This window comes from Cornus florida, unplaced genomic scaffold, assembly GCF_030987335.1.
Source record: "Cornus florida cultivar Cherokee Brave unplaced genomic scaffold, ASM3098733v1 CherokeeBrave_3.0.0_Hap2_Chr09, whole genome shotgun sequence".
Classification (NCBI taxonomy): domain Eukaryota; kingdom Viridiplantae; phylum Streptophyta; class Magnoliopsida; order Cornales; family Cornaceae; genus Cornus; species Cornus florida.
Window position 1 is genome coordinate 53,068,033 of NW_026775579.1, and position 16,835 is coordinate 53,084,867.

Consider the following 16,835-nt stretch of genomic DNA (forward strand, 5'->3'; position numbering starts at 1 on the left):
GGTAGTGTTCTAATCGCTGGATTGGATTTTGGGTAAAATGGATCCAAAATAAGGACCAAATGGCCGGATCAACGTAAGAAACAGTAATGGTTCGGGTCGGATCAGCCCACACCTATTTCGTTGGGCATTGGTTCCAAAATCTTCTCCTCCGAGACCTGCGCTAGGGTTTTTTTTTTCCTTTGGTAGAAGACGGAAAGAAGAGAAATTTGGTGAGAGAGAAAGAGGAATTAGTTGTGGTGTTGAGAGAGAGAGAGAGGAATTAGTTATGTTGTTGTGATTTTGAGTTGAATCGAGAAATCTGAGAATTGATTGAAATATAGGAAGCAAGCAAGCAAGGAAGTAAAAAATGAGGCCGATATTGATGAAAGGGCACGAGAGGCCACTGACATTCTTGAAGTACAACCGAGACGGAGACCTCCTTTTCTCTTGTGCTAAGGACCACACTCCCACCGTCTGGTTCGCCGACAACGGCGAGCGTTTGGGCACCTACCGTGGTCATAATGGTGCTGTTTGGTGCTGCGATGTTTCAAGCAAGTCCCTTTCCCTTTTTTTCTCTCTCTCACTCTCTGTCTCTCTATATTTATATATACTGTATATATATCACTTTGTTTTGAGCTCTCGAACTCTAAATAGATCTCTCTGACTAGAATCGAGAACTAATCTAGACTGTCTGTCCATATATATATATATATATATATATATATATATTTGTTTTACATGTATAGAGAAGGAGATTTAGGTGAGGTTCATCTGTCAGTGAAGTATGACTTCAGCAGAAGCTAGATAGAGATGCAGAAAAGTCGGACAGATTCTAAGAGAATTGGACTTATTTTGTCATATATATTGTGTGTGTAAATTGCACTGAACAAATAGATTATTGTATGATGTTCAGGGGATTCGTCACGGCTAATTACTGGAAGTGCGGATCAAACAGCAAAGCTCTGGAGTGTTGAAACTGGGGCACAGTTGTACTCCTTTAATTTCGACTCCCCTGCTAGAGCTGTGGACTTGGCAGTTGGCGATAAGCTTGTTGTGATCACTACTGACCCATTTATGGAATTGACTTCTGCAATTCATGTCAAACGCATCGTTACAGATCCCAGTGAACGTAAGTTTCTTCTTCTGTTTTTGTTTTTTGTATTGATAATTTAATCGGGTATGATTTCATGATTGTCCTTTTATAAGGATTTGGATCTCCTAGTTGGAGTTTGAGCTTTGTAATTTGTAGCTCTTTTTTAGATTTGTTTTTTATAGCTTGTTTTCTGTTTTTGAAAATTAGATATACAAAAAACTGAAGAAAATGTTTGTTTGTGCAGTTTTTGATAGAATGACTAGAAGGCCCATAAAGAAAAATGCTTGTACAAAAACATGCTATTAAAAGTGGAAAACAATATGCAAAATGCCATAGGCCTTGAGAGTAATTTTATGATTTTAAAAACAGGACACAGGAAAGGTGAACTTGTTACTGGAAATGTATAACATTTTGTTGTTGACGAATTACATTGCTTCTGTTAGTTTGCTTGATAGCAGTCACTTGTCTAGCTCTTTTATATTTTTGGCGTTGTCTCTTGAATTGAATTTTTTTACCAGTAAGAAGAATTTGGTAGGCATACTCTTATGCTGATTTTCAGTCTCTTAGGTTTGCTCTTAAATTTGATAGAGCGTCATAGTCATCAGTATTTTTATTTTATCATTTGTGATGTATTTGTTGGAGCACAACTCATATGTTGTTCCTTGCTTGTGCTGGGCAACTGAAGAGAATTGTTTCCCGCCCCTAGCATTTGGACACATCAGTTAAAAAAACCTGTTTCCTGACATACCATGTAATATGAGGGAATTAGTTTTTATTCAATATACCCCTTTTTGAGTTGATAAAACAGCATTTAGGAAGTGTAAAATAATTGGATTCTTATAAAGTTTCTAACTCAATTTTTAAATCCTGAAAAACAGCATCAGTGTGTGTGATGTCACATTCGGTTACCTTATGAGGACTTCAAAATTACCCTGGAAGTGGAGTTTGTTCTCGTGGAACACAGAATCTGGAGGAAGTGGGTTGATGCTATTAGATCAGGCTGTGTTTGAATTGTATTTCAGGTAGCATTGTAAAAATTTGTGTTATATCAGAAGTAGAGGCATTAAAATTTGGCCTATTTCTTAGAATTTGACATACAAAAAGTGGAATTAGGTCTCTCTTTATTTTGAAGAAGTTTTTAAAGTTATTGTTGACACTTGACAGAGTATGTCTCTTCTCCTACAAGCATTTATGCATACTTCCATTAACCTATCTGGCTTGATGCAGGAGCAAATAGCTCTAAAATCAACTCGATGTAGAATTAGAAAGAAAGAAGGCCATTGAGAAGTCAGAAGATGAGATGAGGTTAGTACAAAGGTATGAGAAGCGGATGAGAAACATCTAAAGATGGACCTAGATTGTCAAGACTCGCCCCACACTGTATAGATGTTTGTTTGCTTTGCACCCTCTCTGTGCTCACAATTTTCGAAAAGCGTATACCCAGTTAGAAGGCATTGCCCGTTATAAGTGATTTAGAGCCCCCCCAACACACACCCAAAAAAAAAAAGGTGATGTGGGACGTCACAATCACCCCCTCCTGGTTACTAGCGTCTTCGCTAACCATACCACTCTCATGGGCTTGTGCACGCTCTCCTCATTTTCGGCTGAGGGCTGAGGATTGGCTCTGATACCATCTATCAGGAATCGCCCCACACTGTGTAAATATTGTCTGCTTTGCACCCTCTTTGTGCTCACGGGTAGGAAGTTTTTTAACTTTATAAGTGCCAAGAACTTCTTCCTCCCCAAGCGATGTGGGACGTGATATAGTCAGACTTAGGGTTGGGTAGAACAAGAAGAGACGCAGAAACAGAGAAACACTGAAATCTTAATAACCAGTGTGAACCCAAAACTGCTGAATATAAGTACATATATATAGGCAACCCAAAGAAACGCTAAAGAAATAGTGCTAAAATAAGTCCGAAGAGAAATCAGAAAAATCCCCAAAGGTACAAATACATTAAATAATTTTAACATATTCTCTATGCCTATGCTTAAAGTAAGTCCGTATGACTGACACGAGGTGAGTGGGGCCCAATATGATCGGCATCATGGCTTTTCCCAAGTAGCAAGTGTGAACGGATTATTTGTATTATGTGTAGTATTTGAAGGTACAACTTTTTTAATAAATACATTCTACTCATGTCAATGGATCTGTTCAAGGATTCCGTCAAAAGGCACCAACACAACTTTTTTACTATCAAATGCTATATAGAATATTTAAACATGCCCTAGCGTAGTATAGGCACCCATGTAATTCTGAAGCAGTTAACGAAGTACTTAGCTGTATAGTGCTTGGGAATCAAATTCGAGGAGCAAAAAGCTGCTGAATTTCCATGGTGATATTGAGATGTTAAAACTTATTGATTGAAGATGTTTTTCTTATCAACTTCGTTCCCTATCCTTTATGTATTCCTATGACTTGCCCACTGTCAAGATCATTTGTTCTTTATTTATTCTTTTTTATGCTCCATCTCAAGATTCTTGATGGAAGGTGTTGTGGGCAACAGATACATAGCATGTTTAGCAATGTTTTCTGATGAATTTCTTAGTCCTGAGTTATTCTGGGTGCTGGGGAAGAGTCCGAAATATGCAGTTTCTGGGTGTGTGGATGGGGCCAAACTAATAATATGAAATTGAAGTTTGAAGAAGTTATAATTATTTGTGATCATTTTTCTTTAGAATAAAATTCTTAATTATTTTCTGACAAACTATAGATAGGTAAAAGGCTTAGAGTAGGAATTTGAAGCAATGTGGATTGGTGATTCTGAACAATTTAAAAAACTGAGTAATTGGTATTAGAGGATTGTTATATTTAGATTATAGGGCAGGAGAGTTTCCTAGAGCTTTTCATTCATGACTGTGGGCTGTTGGAGGTAGTACTCATGTAGTTGCATTATGGATAGCATTTATGATAAATTAATTGAAGTAATGATTATGATAGACTTATATGATATTCTCACTGACTTTGTTTTTATTGTTTATGCCTATTGAGCCATTTTTTACTATTCAACCAGTTACTACCGCCCTTCAGTACTTCATTTTGTTCCTTGCATTGAGTATCTAAATTCTAAGCCATGCTACATTACATAAAAGCGTCAGACATACAAACACTTTGCTTCCAATGCTGGGATCGTGTTTGCTCAACAAATAAGTGTTGTGCCAAACTTGTTAAATTGTCAGTGGTTTTGTTTTGCAGAGACTGGTGAATCTGTGCTCATACTCAAAGGACCTCAGGGAAGAATAAATAGAGCTGTGTGGGGCCCGCTGAATGACACTATTATAAGTGCTGGTGAAGATGCTGTAATTCGTATATGGGATTCTGAGGTAAGTGACTGCAATTTACATGTTCTCTTGTTATTTTTACATAATTAAGTTGTGTGAACAGATTGAAATCTTGCTAGGATTTTCCTGCGCATCGTTGTTTTAAAATTCTTTATTTTACTGTTGGGCATTTGTTTCTCCACTTAGTTGTTCATTTCATTCCAAAAGTTCATTTTGAGGTTTGAAGTTGAAGTTTTGCATTTTATTTCTCAAACTGACAGACTGGGAAATTGCTTAAAGAGTCTGACAAGGAAACGGGTCATAAAAAGACGATTACATCACTTTCAAAATCTGCAGATTGTTCACACTTCCTCACTGGTTCCCTAGATAAATCTGCTAAGGTATACTAACTCATAACTCTTTTTCTGAAATTTCCCTATCTTCCCTTTGCTTCTCTACCATGTGTCTGTTATCCTTTCTTAATGGATCATCTGTGCAAATTTGTTAGCTTTGGGACATCAGATCATTGACACTTGTCAAGACCTATGTGACAGAACGCCCAGTCAATGCGGTAGCTATGTCTCCACTTCTTGATCATGTATGTACACATGAAACTCTAATCCTCAAGTGTGATTGTTATTTTTTCTTGATGCTACAATTTTCTGCGCATTAGCTTATTAATGTGTCTTTCTCAGTGGATTCAAAGTATTATATTTTGTTTTTGCTTCTTTTCATTTGCAGTTGATTTTTAGTAAATTAGAACCTCATTACTGCCACATCTCCTTAGTTTGTATAACAAGTTATTCCTTGGATAAAGAAGTCCAGGAAGTTTGTATCTGCTGTGTGGAATTGGTGCTTGCCTAGTCTGAATGGTTCACACTATGTTTTATAGCTTGTACCATTTGGAAGGTTGAAAATGAGCAATGTGAAAAATTATCTAGGAAAAATAAATCCAAAAAGGACAAGATCAGTTGAAAATGGATAGAAATTTGGACATGAGAAACTACTAGTGCATAAATACTCATTTCAACTCAACAGTCTTTTTACCTTTTCCCAACTATTTGGGGTTAACTACGTCAGTCTTGTTTTGCTATACTACTCTATCTAAGCCCATAGTCTCAATTATACCACATGTAAAAGAATCACATTACTTTTCCTAACTAGTGCAGTTATTGGCCATCGCTTCGGTGCTATTTGATAAAACTAAAAATTAAGTACTGAAAATTTTAAGATCTGAATTTTAAGTACTGAAGTTTTTAAGTGGTAATTAAAAAATAAATATTTTTTGATATTTTTTTGAATTTTCAGCGATCAGCATTCAATGATAAGTGATGTCCTCGACACTTAAAATTTTACCCCCATTTTAAGTGGCGCTTACCATTTTCAGCGTTATTCAAAGTGCGTTATCAAACACACTTAATTGGATAAGCGCTTAATACATTCAGAATTAAGCGCTGAATTGAGTAATCAAACAGCACATTCATTAGACTAAACCATCTTAATCAATTCTCTCATTTGATCTCTAATTCATGCTATTTTAATTATCTTATGAATGTGTTCATTTCTATTTTTATTCATTAGACTAAACCATCTTAATCAATTCTCTCATTTGATCTCTAATTCATGCTATTTTAATTATCTTATGAATGTGTTCATTTCTATTTTTATTCTTTTTTGTGTTGCCACACTTTTATCTTGACATTACATTTCTACCGCACTCATTACAGATACGCTTTCTTTTAGCAGCCTATCATTCTGTACCATAAAGTCTGAGTCGTCTGACTGGTCCAATAATTGTTTTACAAAATTCAACTTTCAAGTTAGAGGTATAGAGGCCGATAACAGAATATGACAGAAGCATTACTCTTTCTGATCCATCCCGCTTTAATTCTTTGGTTAGCATTGTCTGCAATTTCTCCCTCTGAGCATAATCGGGATGTAGGTAATGAAATTAATGATAGCTGTCCGGTAGCTCTTGACCCTCAAGCTTCACTACATCCATACTTGTATTTCTAGTTTTATTAAGTTCCATTTCATATATTCAGTTTCTTTCATATATTCTAATATAATCAGTTTTAGTCCTACTTATCTTAAACCTTCTTGTTTCTAGTCTCTCCAAACCTCTTGTTTAACACTTATACTCTGCTTTGGTAATTTATCAATAACTAAAGTCCAAGGCAAAAAGTTATGGGCTTAACATTGATCCTTAGTGTAAACCTGTGGTAATTAAGAATTCACTGGTTTCTCTTGCACTTGTTATTAGTATGGTCATTGTTTCATCATACATGCCCTTTAGCACATCAATGTATCTATTATTAATTCATTTCTTATCAATTATCAAAAAAAAAAAAAGGAAGAACAAGAAAAAGTAGTAACTCTATTCTCATCTAAAACCCACCATATAATATTCTTAGGAATTCTATTACTGGGTTAATCCAAATCTATAAATGTGGCACGGTAATTTTTAAGAAGTAATTGCGGAGTTTGTTTATCTTATTGTTGATGGAGTAAATTATAAAGTTTATGCAGCTTAAAAATATGTGTTCTGTAGAAGGTACAAGAAGAGGAACTTATTGTGATCCCGACTCATGAAGAGGAACTTTTTGCCAACTTGCCATGAGCAGTTGGGAAAGTGCTCATGACAGTTGACGAAGTGTTCCTCCGAAATTGTTGAAGAAACAAGAAGATCCAAAAATATGAACAATTTCCCAATGAGGAATCAAATGGTTTGGAGAGCAGCGGGTTTCTTCTTTCAAGGGTGTCAAATTTTAAATATCAAGACTGGCAAAGGTCATTGCATGAACTACGTTGCAAACTTGCAACAATATCAGAAACAGTATTGGCTTTCATTGCTCAAAATGGGGGGAGAGAAAAAGAAGAAGATAGAAGACAAACTTTTACGGCCAACAGGGGACATAAAGGATTGAGTATGACAAACTAACAGAGAAAGATAGTTGAGTGGCTGCTTATACAGAGGAGTCGATCTTTTACACTTTTGTCCCCATGTGGGTCCACTAGCATCAGGAATTTTTGCAACTTTTCTACGAAATGGCTCTGTATAGCCAAATGATGTAATCAATGGAACTTCACAGTATGGTTTAAACTCATATCTATCTACAATAACTTTAGATAAATTAATAAAGGATACAAGGAGAAATTTCTTGATGCATATTATTGCCAATGACATAGTACTATTAGATAGTTCTGAGGAAGCCCTAACAATAAAATTATTTGCCGATGGCATAGCACACATACTCCCTCTTACTTGCCTACTCATGTATCTAAGCAAGAATTATAGGGTAGGGTCAGGGTTCGTTATAATCATTTGCTGCTGGGGTGCTGGTAATTGTGGCACATAGAGTCGTTAATAGAGGTTGATTTCACTGGTTGAGGAGGATGGTTGGTGCGGATTGAATATTAGGATCTGACTTATCTTGAATCGGATTTGGAGCATGGGCTACAATCAGATTCTTCTTCTTCTTCTTACTCTTGCGTGTCATCATGTATCTGATTTTTAAAATATTATGAAAAGACCGGAAAGGTTTAGTTTGTTTTTATCACACGTTCTCTTTCTCTCTCTCTATATATATATATCACTCTCTCTATATATTTATACACACGTATACATATACATATCACACTCTCTCTGCCTCCTTGTCTCTCACATCTCATCATGTATCTGATTTTAAAAAATTAACAAAAGACTGGACATGTTTAGCATGGTTCTCACATTAGGGTTTTCCCTGACAAGTGTCTGTGGTCAAGTATCAGTGCCTCCTAGAATAAAATATCATTTTTTAGCTTCGCTTATCATTGGATGTGATATTATGTATGAAATTTGCTCCGCTTGGAATAATTGACAAAATAATATCAGTCTTATCAGTAATTTGCTCAATTTGAGCTAGTTCATGTGTGCAAGTGGTGTTGATGTAACTCATTGGATGATGTACATTAAACATAAGGAGTTATTCACGGGTACCATTTTCTATGCAAATTTCTGTTATAAATTTTTATTCAAGTTTTGTAAAATTGGATGCCTTTTATGCTTCCCAGGTGGTGCTTGGAGGTGGTCAAGATGCATCGGCTGTCACTACAACAGATCATCGGGCTGGGAAGTTTGAGGCCAAATTCTTTGAAAAGGTAAAAGCATATATGCTCATCTATGATTCTGGTTGATACACAGCTATGTGGCAGTAAAACCTCTTCAATGAACTAATTTCTTTCTCCTGTTACATTTAGATTCTGCACGAGGAACTAGGAGGCGTGAAGGGGCACTTTGGACCAATAAATGCTTTAGCATTCAACCCTGATGGAAAAAGGTATTGTTTAGTTTGTTATTATTGCACTATTTTTTATTTTAAAACTGAAGTAATCATAAGAAAAACCTCTATATTGAGCTTAATTCAAACACATTATCAAGGTGTGACAGCTTCTCCGTACTCATGTTTGGATGCTTATTTGGCATTTTTCTTTTTATAAAAACAAAAATATGCATTTTTTAACTTGACTTGAATTTTGCATTTCCGTAATATTCTTATTGTTATCTTATAAATGTGCTTTTATATGTATTTGTTCTATATTATGTTATATTTCAACAACTTATCCACGTCTCTATAAGCGTGTTTGTTAAATGAGGAGCACTGTTTTCAGATGTGACTTTTCAAGGTTCCAAAATTTTACTATTTGATCAAAATCAAAAGAGAAAGAGAGAGAGCAAAAGCGTATTCTGTGTGTATATAAAAACAACTTTCAAAACCTAATAAGCCTATGTAGGCTTATATATGTTACAAGGTTTACATAATAACACAAACAGCCTATTAACTAAACATAATTACATAACGACCCATTATTATATATATAACTTCTAACACTCCCCCTCAAGCTGGAGAATATATATCAAATAATCCCAGCTTGGAACAGATAGTTCTTAATCGATTATGACCCAATGCTTTGGTAAACATATCAGCTAATTGATCTTCAGACTTCACAAATGGAGTAGAGATGCTCCCACGTAATATTTTTCTCGAATAAAGTGACAATCAACTTCAATATGTTTGGTCCTCTCATGAAATACAGGATTTGATGCAATGTGAACTGCTGCTTGATTATCACAGAACAATGGAGTAGGAGCTTCAACTGTCAACTCAAGTTCTTTTAGAAAATGTTGTATCCATGTCAACTCACTAGTGGTATGGGCCATTGCCCTATACTCAGTTTCAGCACTAGATCGAGCTACCACCGTTTGCTTTTTACTTCGCCATGTAACTAGATTTCCTCCTACAAATATTCAGTAGCCGGTAGTAGATCTCCTATCTGAAGGAGAACCGGCCCAGTCGGCATCTGTAAAACCTTCCACCCTGAGATGACCATTTGGTTTATATAGTAACCCAAAACCTGGAGCTTGCTTGAGATATCGGAGAATCCGAAGAACAGCAATCCAGTGTGGCATTCTAGGGGCGCCTATGAACTGACTTACAACACTAACAGCATATGAAATATCAGGTCGAGTGATAGTGAGATAAATTAATTTCCCAACAAGGCGACGAAATCTACCCGGGTCACTAAATAGATCACCCACATCAGCTACAAGTTTTGTATTTGAATCCATAGGAGTATCAACCGGACGACCACCTAACATACCTGTTTCTTCTAATAAGTCCAACACATACTTTCGTTGGGATAAACTTATACCTGTCTTGGATCTAGCTATTTCAATACCCAAGAAATACCTAAGTTTACCCCAAGTCTTTAGTGTGGAATTGATATTGCATAAACAACTTCAATTTAGCAATGCTTTCAGAATCATCACCTGTGATCACAATATCATCAACATACACCACAAGAATTATGAAACTAGCTTTAGTGCGCTGGTGAAATACTGAATGGTCAGTCTGACACCTCTAAAGACCAAACTTTAATGCCGCCTCGAGAATTTTCCAAACCAAGCCCGTGGAGATTGTTTCAAGCCATATAGGGCCTTTTGAAGGCGACAAACAGTGTGAAGATACTCCCCCTGAGCAACAAACCCTTGTGGTTGCTCCATATAAATCTTTTCTGCTAAGTCACCATGCAAAAAGGCATTTTTAACGTCTAACTGAAACAGAGGCCAATGTCTATTAGCAGCAAGAGAAATCAAAACACGAATAGAGGAAATCTTAGCAATAGGTGCAAACGTCTCATCATAGTCAATACCATAAGTCTGGGTATAACCTTTGGCAACAAGATGGGCTTTTAAACGCTCAACGGACCCATCCGGAAGATACTTCATAGTATATACCCAGCGACAACCAACAGGTTTGACACCTGGAGGTAATGGAACAAGAGTCCACGTGCCATTCGTATGCAAAGCATCCATTTCATCCTGCATTGCTTTCCTCCAACCCGAATCAGACAAAGCATCCTGCACAGTCTTATGAACAAATGTAGTAGACAACTGAGAGGAAAAACATGAGAATGATGATGACAAGGAATTATAAGAAACATAATGAGCAATGGGATGTTTAGTAGCACACGAGCGAGGAGCTTTACGAAGTGCAATCGGCAAGGAATCAGACACAGTGGAATTTGTCGGATCCAAAGACTCCGAAGATGATGGAGGAGGCACGACAGCAAATGGCTTTGGTCTTCGAGTGTGCACCTGTAACGGGGCAGATGAAGGAACCAGAGATTGAGATTGAAGAGAAGGTGAGGGAAGAGGAACTGCAGAAGGAGGTGACTCAAGATTGATATCAAGAAGTGAATCAGTATCTGAAAAATACGGGATGGACTCAAAAAATGTGACATCCGCGCTAATAAAGTACCGTTAAGAAACAGGACTATAGCAGCGATAACCTTTATGAGAGCGAGAGTAGCCAAGAAATACACACTTTGTGGCACGTGGGTCTAGTTTATCAAACCAGGACCAAGATTGTGGACATAACATACACATCCAAAAACCTTAGGAGGAAGAGAAAACAAGGGAGAATTAGGAAATAAAATAGAATGTGGAGATTTGCCATTTAATACAGATGACGGCATACAGTTAATAAGATGACAGGCTGTAAGAACAGCATCACCCCAAAACCGTTTAGGCATACGCATATGAAACAAAAGAGCACGAGTTACTTCTAAGAGATGTCGATTCTTACGTTCTGCAACTCCATTTTGTTGTGGAGTATAAACACATGAATTTTGATGAATAATTCCTTTATCACTAAGATATGTATCAAAGGGAGTTGAAGAATATTCCTTAGCATTATCAGAACGTAGAATACGAATTGGACATCCAGACTGAGTTTTGATTTCTTTGCGAAATTTTTGAAAAATTAAAAATAACTCAGAACGATCTTTCATTAGAAACAACCAAGTCAGGCGAGAATAATCATCCACAAATGTCACAAAATAATGAAATTTATTGATTGAAGAATGTTTTATTGGACCCCATACATCTGAATGAACCAAATGAAAAGGACTAGAAACACGATTATTAACCCTAGACTTGAAAGACACGCAATGGTGCTTACTAAGTTGACAAACTTCACAGGACAAGAATTTCAAATAACTAAGACTAGGAACTTGACGTTTCAAAACTTGAAGTGACAGGTGACCAAGGCGACAGTGCCACTGGAATGGAGACAGAGAAGACTGAAGAGCCACAGGAGAAGGTTCGAAATCAAAATAATATAAGCCACCAGCTTCATACCCCGTACCAATCTTCTTCTTCGTCTTGAGATCCTAAAACACACAAGAAGTAGGATCAAATATAACAGAGCACTGGAGAGATTTAGTAAGCTTACTGATAGACATTAAGTAAAAAGGAAACTGCGGAACATGTAAAACAGACGAGAGAGACAATGAATCACTAAGTTGAGTTGTCCCCAAACCTGAAACCTGAATGGATGAACCATTAGCAAGAGTAACACTTTGAGAAGTAGGTACAGAATGAAAATCAGATAGAAGAGAAGAACATCCGGTCATATGATCAGATGCTCCAGTGTCTATGATCCAAGGACTGCGAGTGGAAGACAATAGACATGTGTGTGCAATACCTGACTGGGCAAAGGTAGCCGTGGAAGATGAATTAGATGCTTGCTTATAAGACAAAAACTGAGTATACTTATCCCGTGGAACATGAACTGTATCTGATTCAGCTACATTGTGCGATCCAGAAGTGACATCATTCGGAGAAGAGGAAACTTGATTTGCATAACTAGATGATTTCCCATGAAGGTCCCAACAAAAGTTCACAGTATGATTAGAAAGACCACAATGAGTACACTTTCTTAATTCCTTGCCATGGCCACGTCCTCCATGTGAATCACGACCACCACGTGCGGAGCGTCCCCCACGACCTCCACGGTAAGTATTATGTTCACCCTTCGAAACTACCAATGCTGAACGCTCACCACTCTGTCCAGTATTCAAATTTGAGGTATCACTTGCTAGTGTAGCACGCTAAAGTCGAGAAAACACGTCAGCAAGAGATGCAAGTGTTGGACTGCTCATAATCTGTGCACGAAAAGGCTCATATGCTGATGATAAACCAGTAAGAAAACGGACAACATTAAAGTCCGCAAGCTGTTGTTGCATACTACGAACATCAGCAGTAATGGGCTGATACATATTCAACTCTTCACAGACTCCCATAACTTTGAAATAATACTCTTCTATACTTTGAGTACCTTGTTTAAGATTGAAGTACTGTTTACATAGCTCATAAACACGGGTGTATTCTGGCCGAACCTGGAAGCTGGTCTGAAACGGGTCGGATTCTGAAACTGGGCACTGGGTCGGATCCTGAAACTGGGTCGGGCCCTGGTACGGGTTGGATCCTAGGACGGGTCGGATCCTGGAACCGGACCGGATCTGGACTATCCCTGGTTTAGTAAACCGGGATTGGAATAACTATCCCAGGTTTAGCAAACCAAGGTTGGAGTAGCACAACCATGTAGCCAAACACGGGTCTTCTTCTTCACTCCGTCACAAACTCCGGTAAACAATACGGCGGAGGCGACGGCAACCCAACCACAAGCAGCGACCGAATCAACAAGCAGCGGCCGAATCAACTTCTGGCCGAAAACCAATCTCACCTCTGCAAATCGAGACGAAGAAGCTTCTGCTGGCGACGACGAAGAAGGCAGAGACGAAGACCACCAAAGAAGAGTTGCCGGTGACGATGAAGAAGGCAGAAACGACAACGAACACACTTCAGATCTGATTACGGTGAACAAGAAATTGCCGACAGAGACATCAAAACCACAATCACGATTCCGATCGTGATTCAAATCGTGATTCAGATGGTGATTCACCACCAACCCACCTACTAACTCTCACACTCATGATCATTTTGCTCTGATACCATGATCAAAATCAAAAGAGAGAGAGAGAGAGCAAAAGCGTATTCTGTGTGTATATAAAAACAACTTTCAAAACCTAATAAGCCTATGTAGGCTTATATATGTTTCAAGGTTTACATAATAACACAAACAGCCTATTAACTAAACATAATTACATAACGACCCATTATTATATATATAACTTCTAACACTATTAAAGTAAACTGGTGTTTCACTAGGTTAAGAATTAATAGAACATACATGATGGAAGTAGTGGAATTTTGTTTTAATGCAAATCTATAGAAAAAATATATATATTTGTTTTATTAAATATAGACACTTTGTTTAGGTGAGAGGGATAGAGCAAAAAAGTTGGTTTAAATTGGATAAATAAGTAATGGTTCAACTTAACTAAAATGACTGAAGCAAAATGCATGCAACTATGATACAGAGGCTCTCTCGATTTGTTTAAATTGGATAAATAAGTAATGGTTCAACTTAACTAAAATGACTGCAGCAAAATGCATGCAACTATGATACAGAGGCTCTCTCGATTTGTTTTTTCCGTTGGAACAGTGAGTCTAAACTGGTTAGAACGCAAGTAACTGGAACAATGTTAAACTAACATTGTCAATACATGTGAAATACCTGTGTTGAACATGAGACAACATGTATAATATTTATGATACAATGTGTCACAACATGGGTCCCAGGATCAACTCAATGCTGCATTTGGAACATGTGGTCCATCGAGCTCATTTTTGTCATGCAACATCACCCACCTATTCTTCCCATGGGCCCGCTAGAACCCCCATCATGTCATCACAACTCCCTCGCTCGGACCTTTCCCTCCAAACTATCCCCAACCTTGAAAATCACCACAGCCATGAATCAACAGGATCTTTTTTTAGAACCCATTTCTTTGTCAATACTGGCTACCCCTATGCATTCGGTACCTTTTTCCCCTCTGTGGTTCTTCCCTTCATGATTGCTGCATTTCTCACCCTCAACTAATTCTGATCATTGGCATCACATTCCAACTTATTTCCCTTGTTTCTGTAGTAGTCCTAACAATGGCCTGTAGCCTACCTGTTGGGATGTCCTACACTGTTCTACCCAAAAGAGTCCAATCTCCCCATGTCAGTATCTATTTACAGACCATGCTGAGTTGAAAGGTTTATGTTGTTCCGTGTTAGTCTTGAACAAAATAGTGACCTAAAGATCCATTACATCCCTTGCCTTTCGCATGACCAAATCATGCCCACCTCTTCTCCCCAAATTAGGGCTATATGAGATGTCCCTCCTTCCAGAGTCCTAATGTGAATGGTAACATTGCTATATTAATGTGATCGGAACTGGCTACAGAAAATACCCACTACAGAACACATTAAAATGCTGCTATATTAGGTTGTTTGGAATTTTGAAAAGATAACAAACATACAAATATTTGGGGCCTTTGTATCGCGGATATCTTTTTTACATATAATTATTTCTGCTAGGAATCTTCGTTAGATATTTCTGTTCTGTAGCACGGTTTTTGTTCATTTATCTTATTCTGTTGCTTCATTTTTGGTGGTCCAATTTTCTTGTTTTGTTATTTTTTTGAGGCACTTAATACTTGCAATCCTCGTGACTAAAGATAGATTTAGTGGTACATGTATGAGAGTGGGAATACACGGAATTGTCGTTCGTGATTCTAATACACGAGGATAGATGATCTTTATACTCCGAAATCTTCTTAAATTTGACTGTTTTCCTTTGTATTTCTTCTTGTATAGTTTCTCAAGCGGAGGTGAAGATGGTTACGTAAGATTGCACCATTTCGACTCAGATTACTTCAATGTCAGGATTTAGATCCGTTGCCTTACCATTTCGACTCAGATTACTTCAATGTCAGGATTTAGATCCGTTGCCTTCCGTGGGAGAGAACTTCTTTTGTCGGTACTTAAAATTGTAATGTTATTGCTTTCGACCAGGTTTTTTTTCTTCTTATTGGAAGCAACATTATTATGTAGAAGACCATAAAACACCACATTTTGGACTCGACATTATTCTGTAGAAGACTATACAACATTATTTTTTGTAAGCAACATTATTCTGTAGAAGACTATACAACATCACTTTCTATAAGAGAATTCGGATGTAGTTGCTACAACCCTCAACTGATATTATGTATAGTCTATTCCTATTAAAATTCGTTTCGTGTGAAATTTAGGTTGCAGCCAGTCCCATTTGCTTGGAATAAGGGCGAGGATGATCGTGATGTGAAATTTAGGTTCCAAACATGATTCGTTGTATCGTCCGATACGTAATTCTTTTTTAAGTCCGATATGCGATCCGTATCAATCAGTTTACACTGATTTTGTCCGAATTCGTAACACCGCGACAGATATTGTGACTATGAACGATACTGCGGCTTCCAAAGTGTTCTGAAGCGTTTAATCTGTAAACATTCTTGAACTAGGCATTGGATAGAGAAACATGCAAATCACGACCCGTCACGAATTTTTTCAATCCAAAAGAAATGAACTCGAGTAAAGAAATATTTGTCAATGTTCAAATCATGATTGTGCTATGAAAATGTGTGGTTTGGGCGACAATATTCTTTTGAACAGATTTTAAATCAATTCATTTTCATAGCTCAACAAATTGTACCCGAGCGCTACTACAAATTGTGAAATTTGTTTTAGCTATTTCGGTTAATTGGACTCGATATTTCCACGTAATCAAGGAATCGGGCTACAATCTTTTTTCAAACCACCAGGATAACATGAATCATAAAAGGGTAATGAATTATATGAACGAATAATCCGATTATTGTGAGATATCTACAGATTAATTAGGCTAATGCTAGAAAAAAAGAGAAGGCCAGAGTTAACAAAGATTATGACCTTAAATAAATAATAATAATAATAATAATAATAATAAGATCTGATAGAAGTGACTCCAAGTGGTTGTCACTTTATTTTTCGCGCCAAAACTATGGGTGGGATTGAATGGAGTGAGTAATATTGTTAAGCTTTAGGTGTTGGAGCTGGGCTTGGATTCTGAAATTGGGCTGGTACTGCACTTATATCCAAAAAGGGGTGGACTGTTTAGACTTGACTTGGGTTGGGTTTGGACTCATATATAGATACAGGTGGATCCAGATCTGGAATTAAATATCCAACCAACACCTATTATTCTTT

At 37.3% G+C, this 16,835-nt stretch overlaps 1 protein-coding gene across 1 annotated transcript; it reads left to right on the forward strand.

Moving 5' to 3' along the window:
- The first annotated feature begins 124 nt into the window (after positions 1 to 124).
- Positions 125 to 15,802, forward strand: LOC132273937 (eukaryotic translation initiation factor 3 subunit I-like). The gene is made up of 8 exons (XM_059775049.1): positions 125 to 530; positions 893 to 1,108; positions 4,269 to 4,396; positions 4,615 to 4,734; positions 4,842 to 4,931; positions 8,387 to 8,473; positions 8,573 to 8,652; positions 15,426 to 15,802. The coding sequence occupies exons 1-8, from the start codon at positions 347 to 349 to the stop codon at positions 15,499 to 15,501; spliced, it is 981 nt and encodes a 326-aa protein (XP_059631032.1). The 5' UTR covers positions 125 to 346; the 3' UTR covers positions 15,502 to 15,802.
- The last annotated feature ends 1,033 nt before the right edge of the window (positions 15,803 to 16,835 follow it).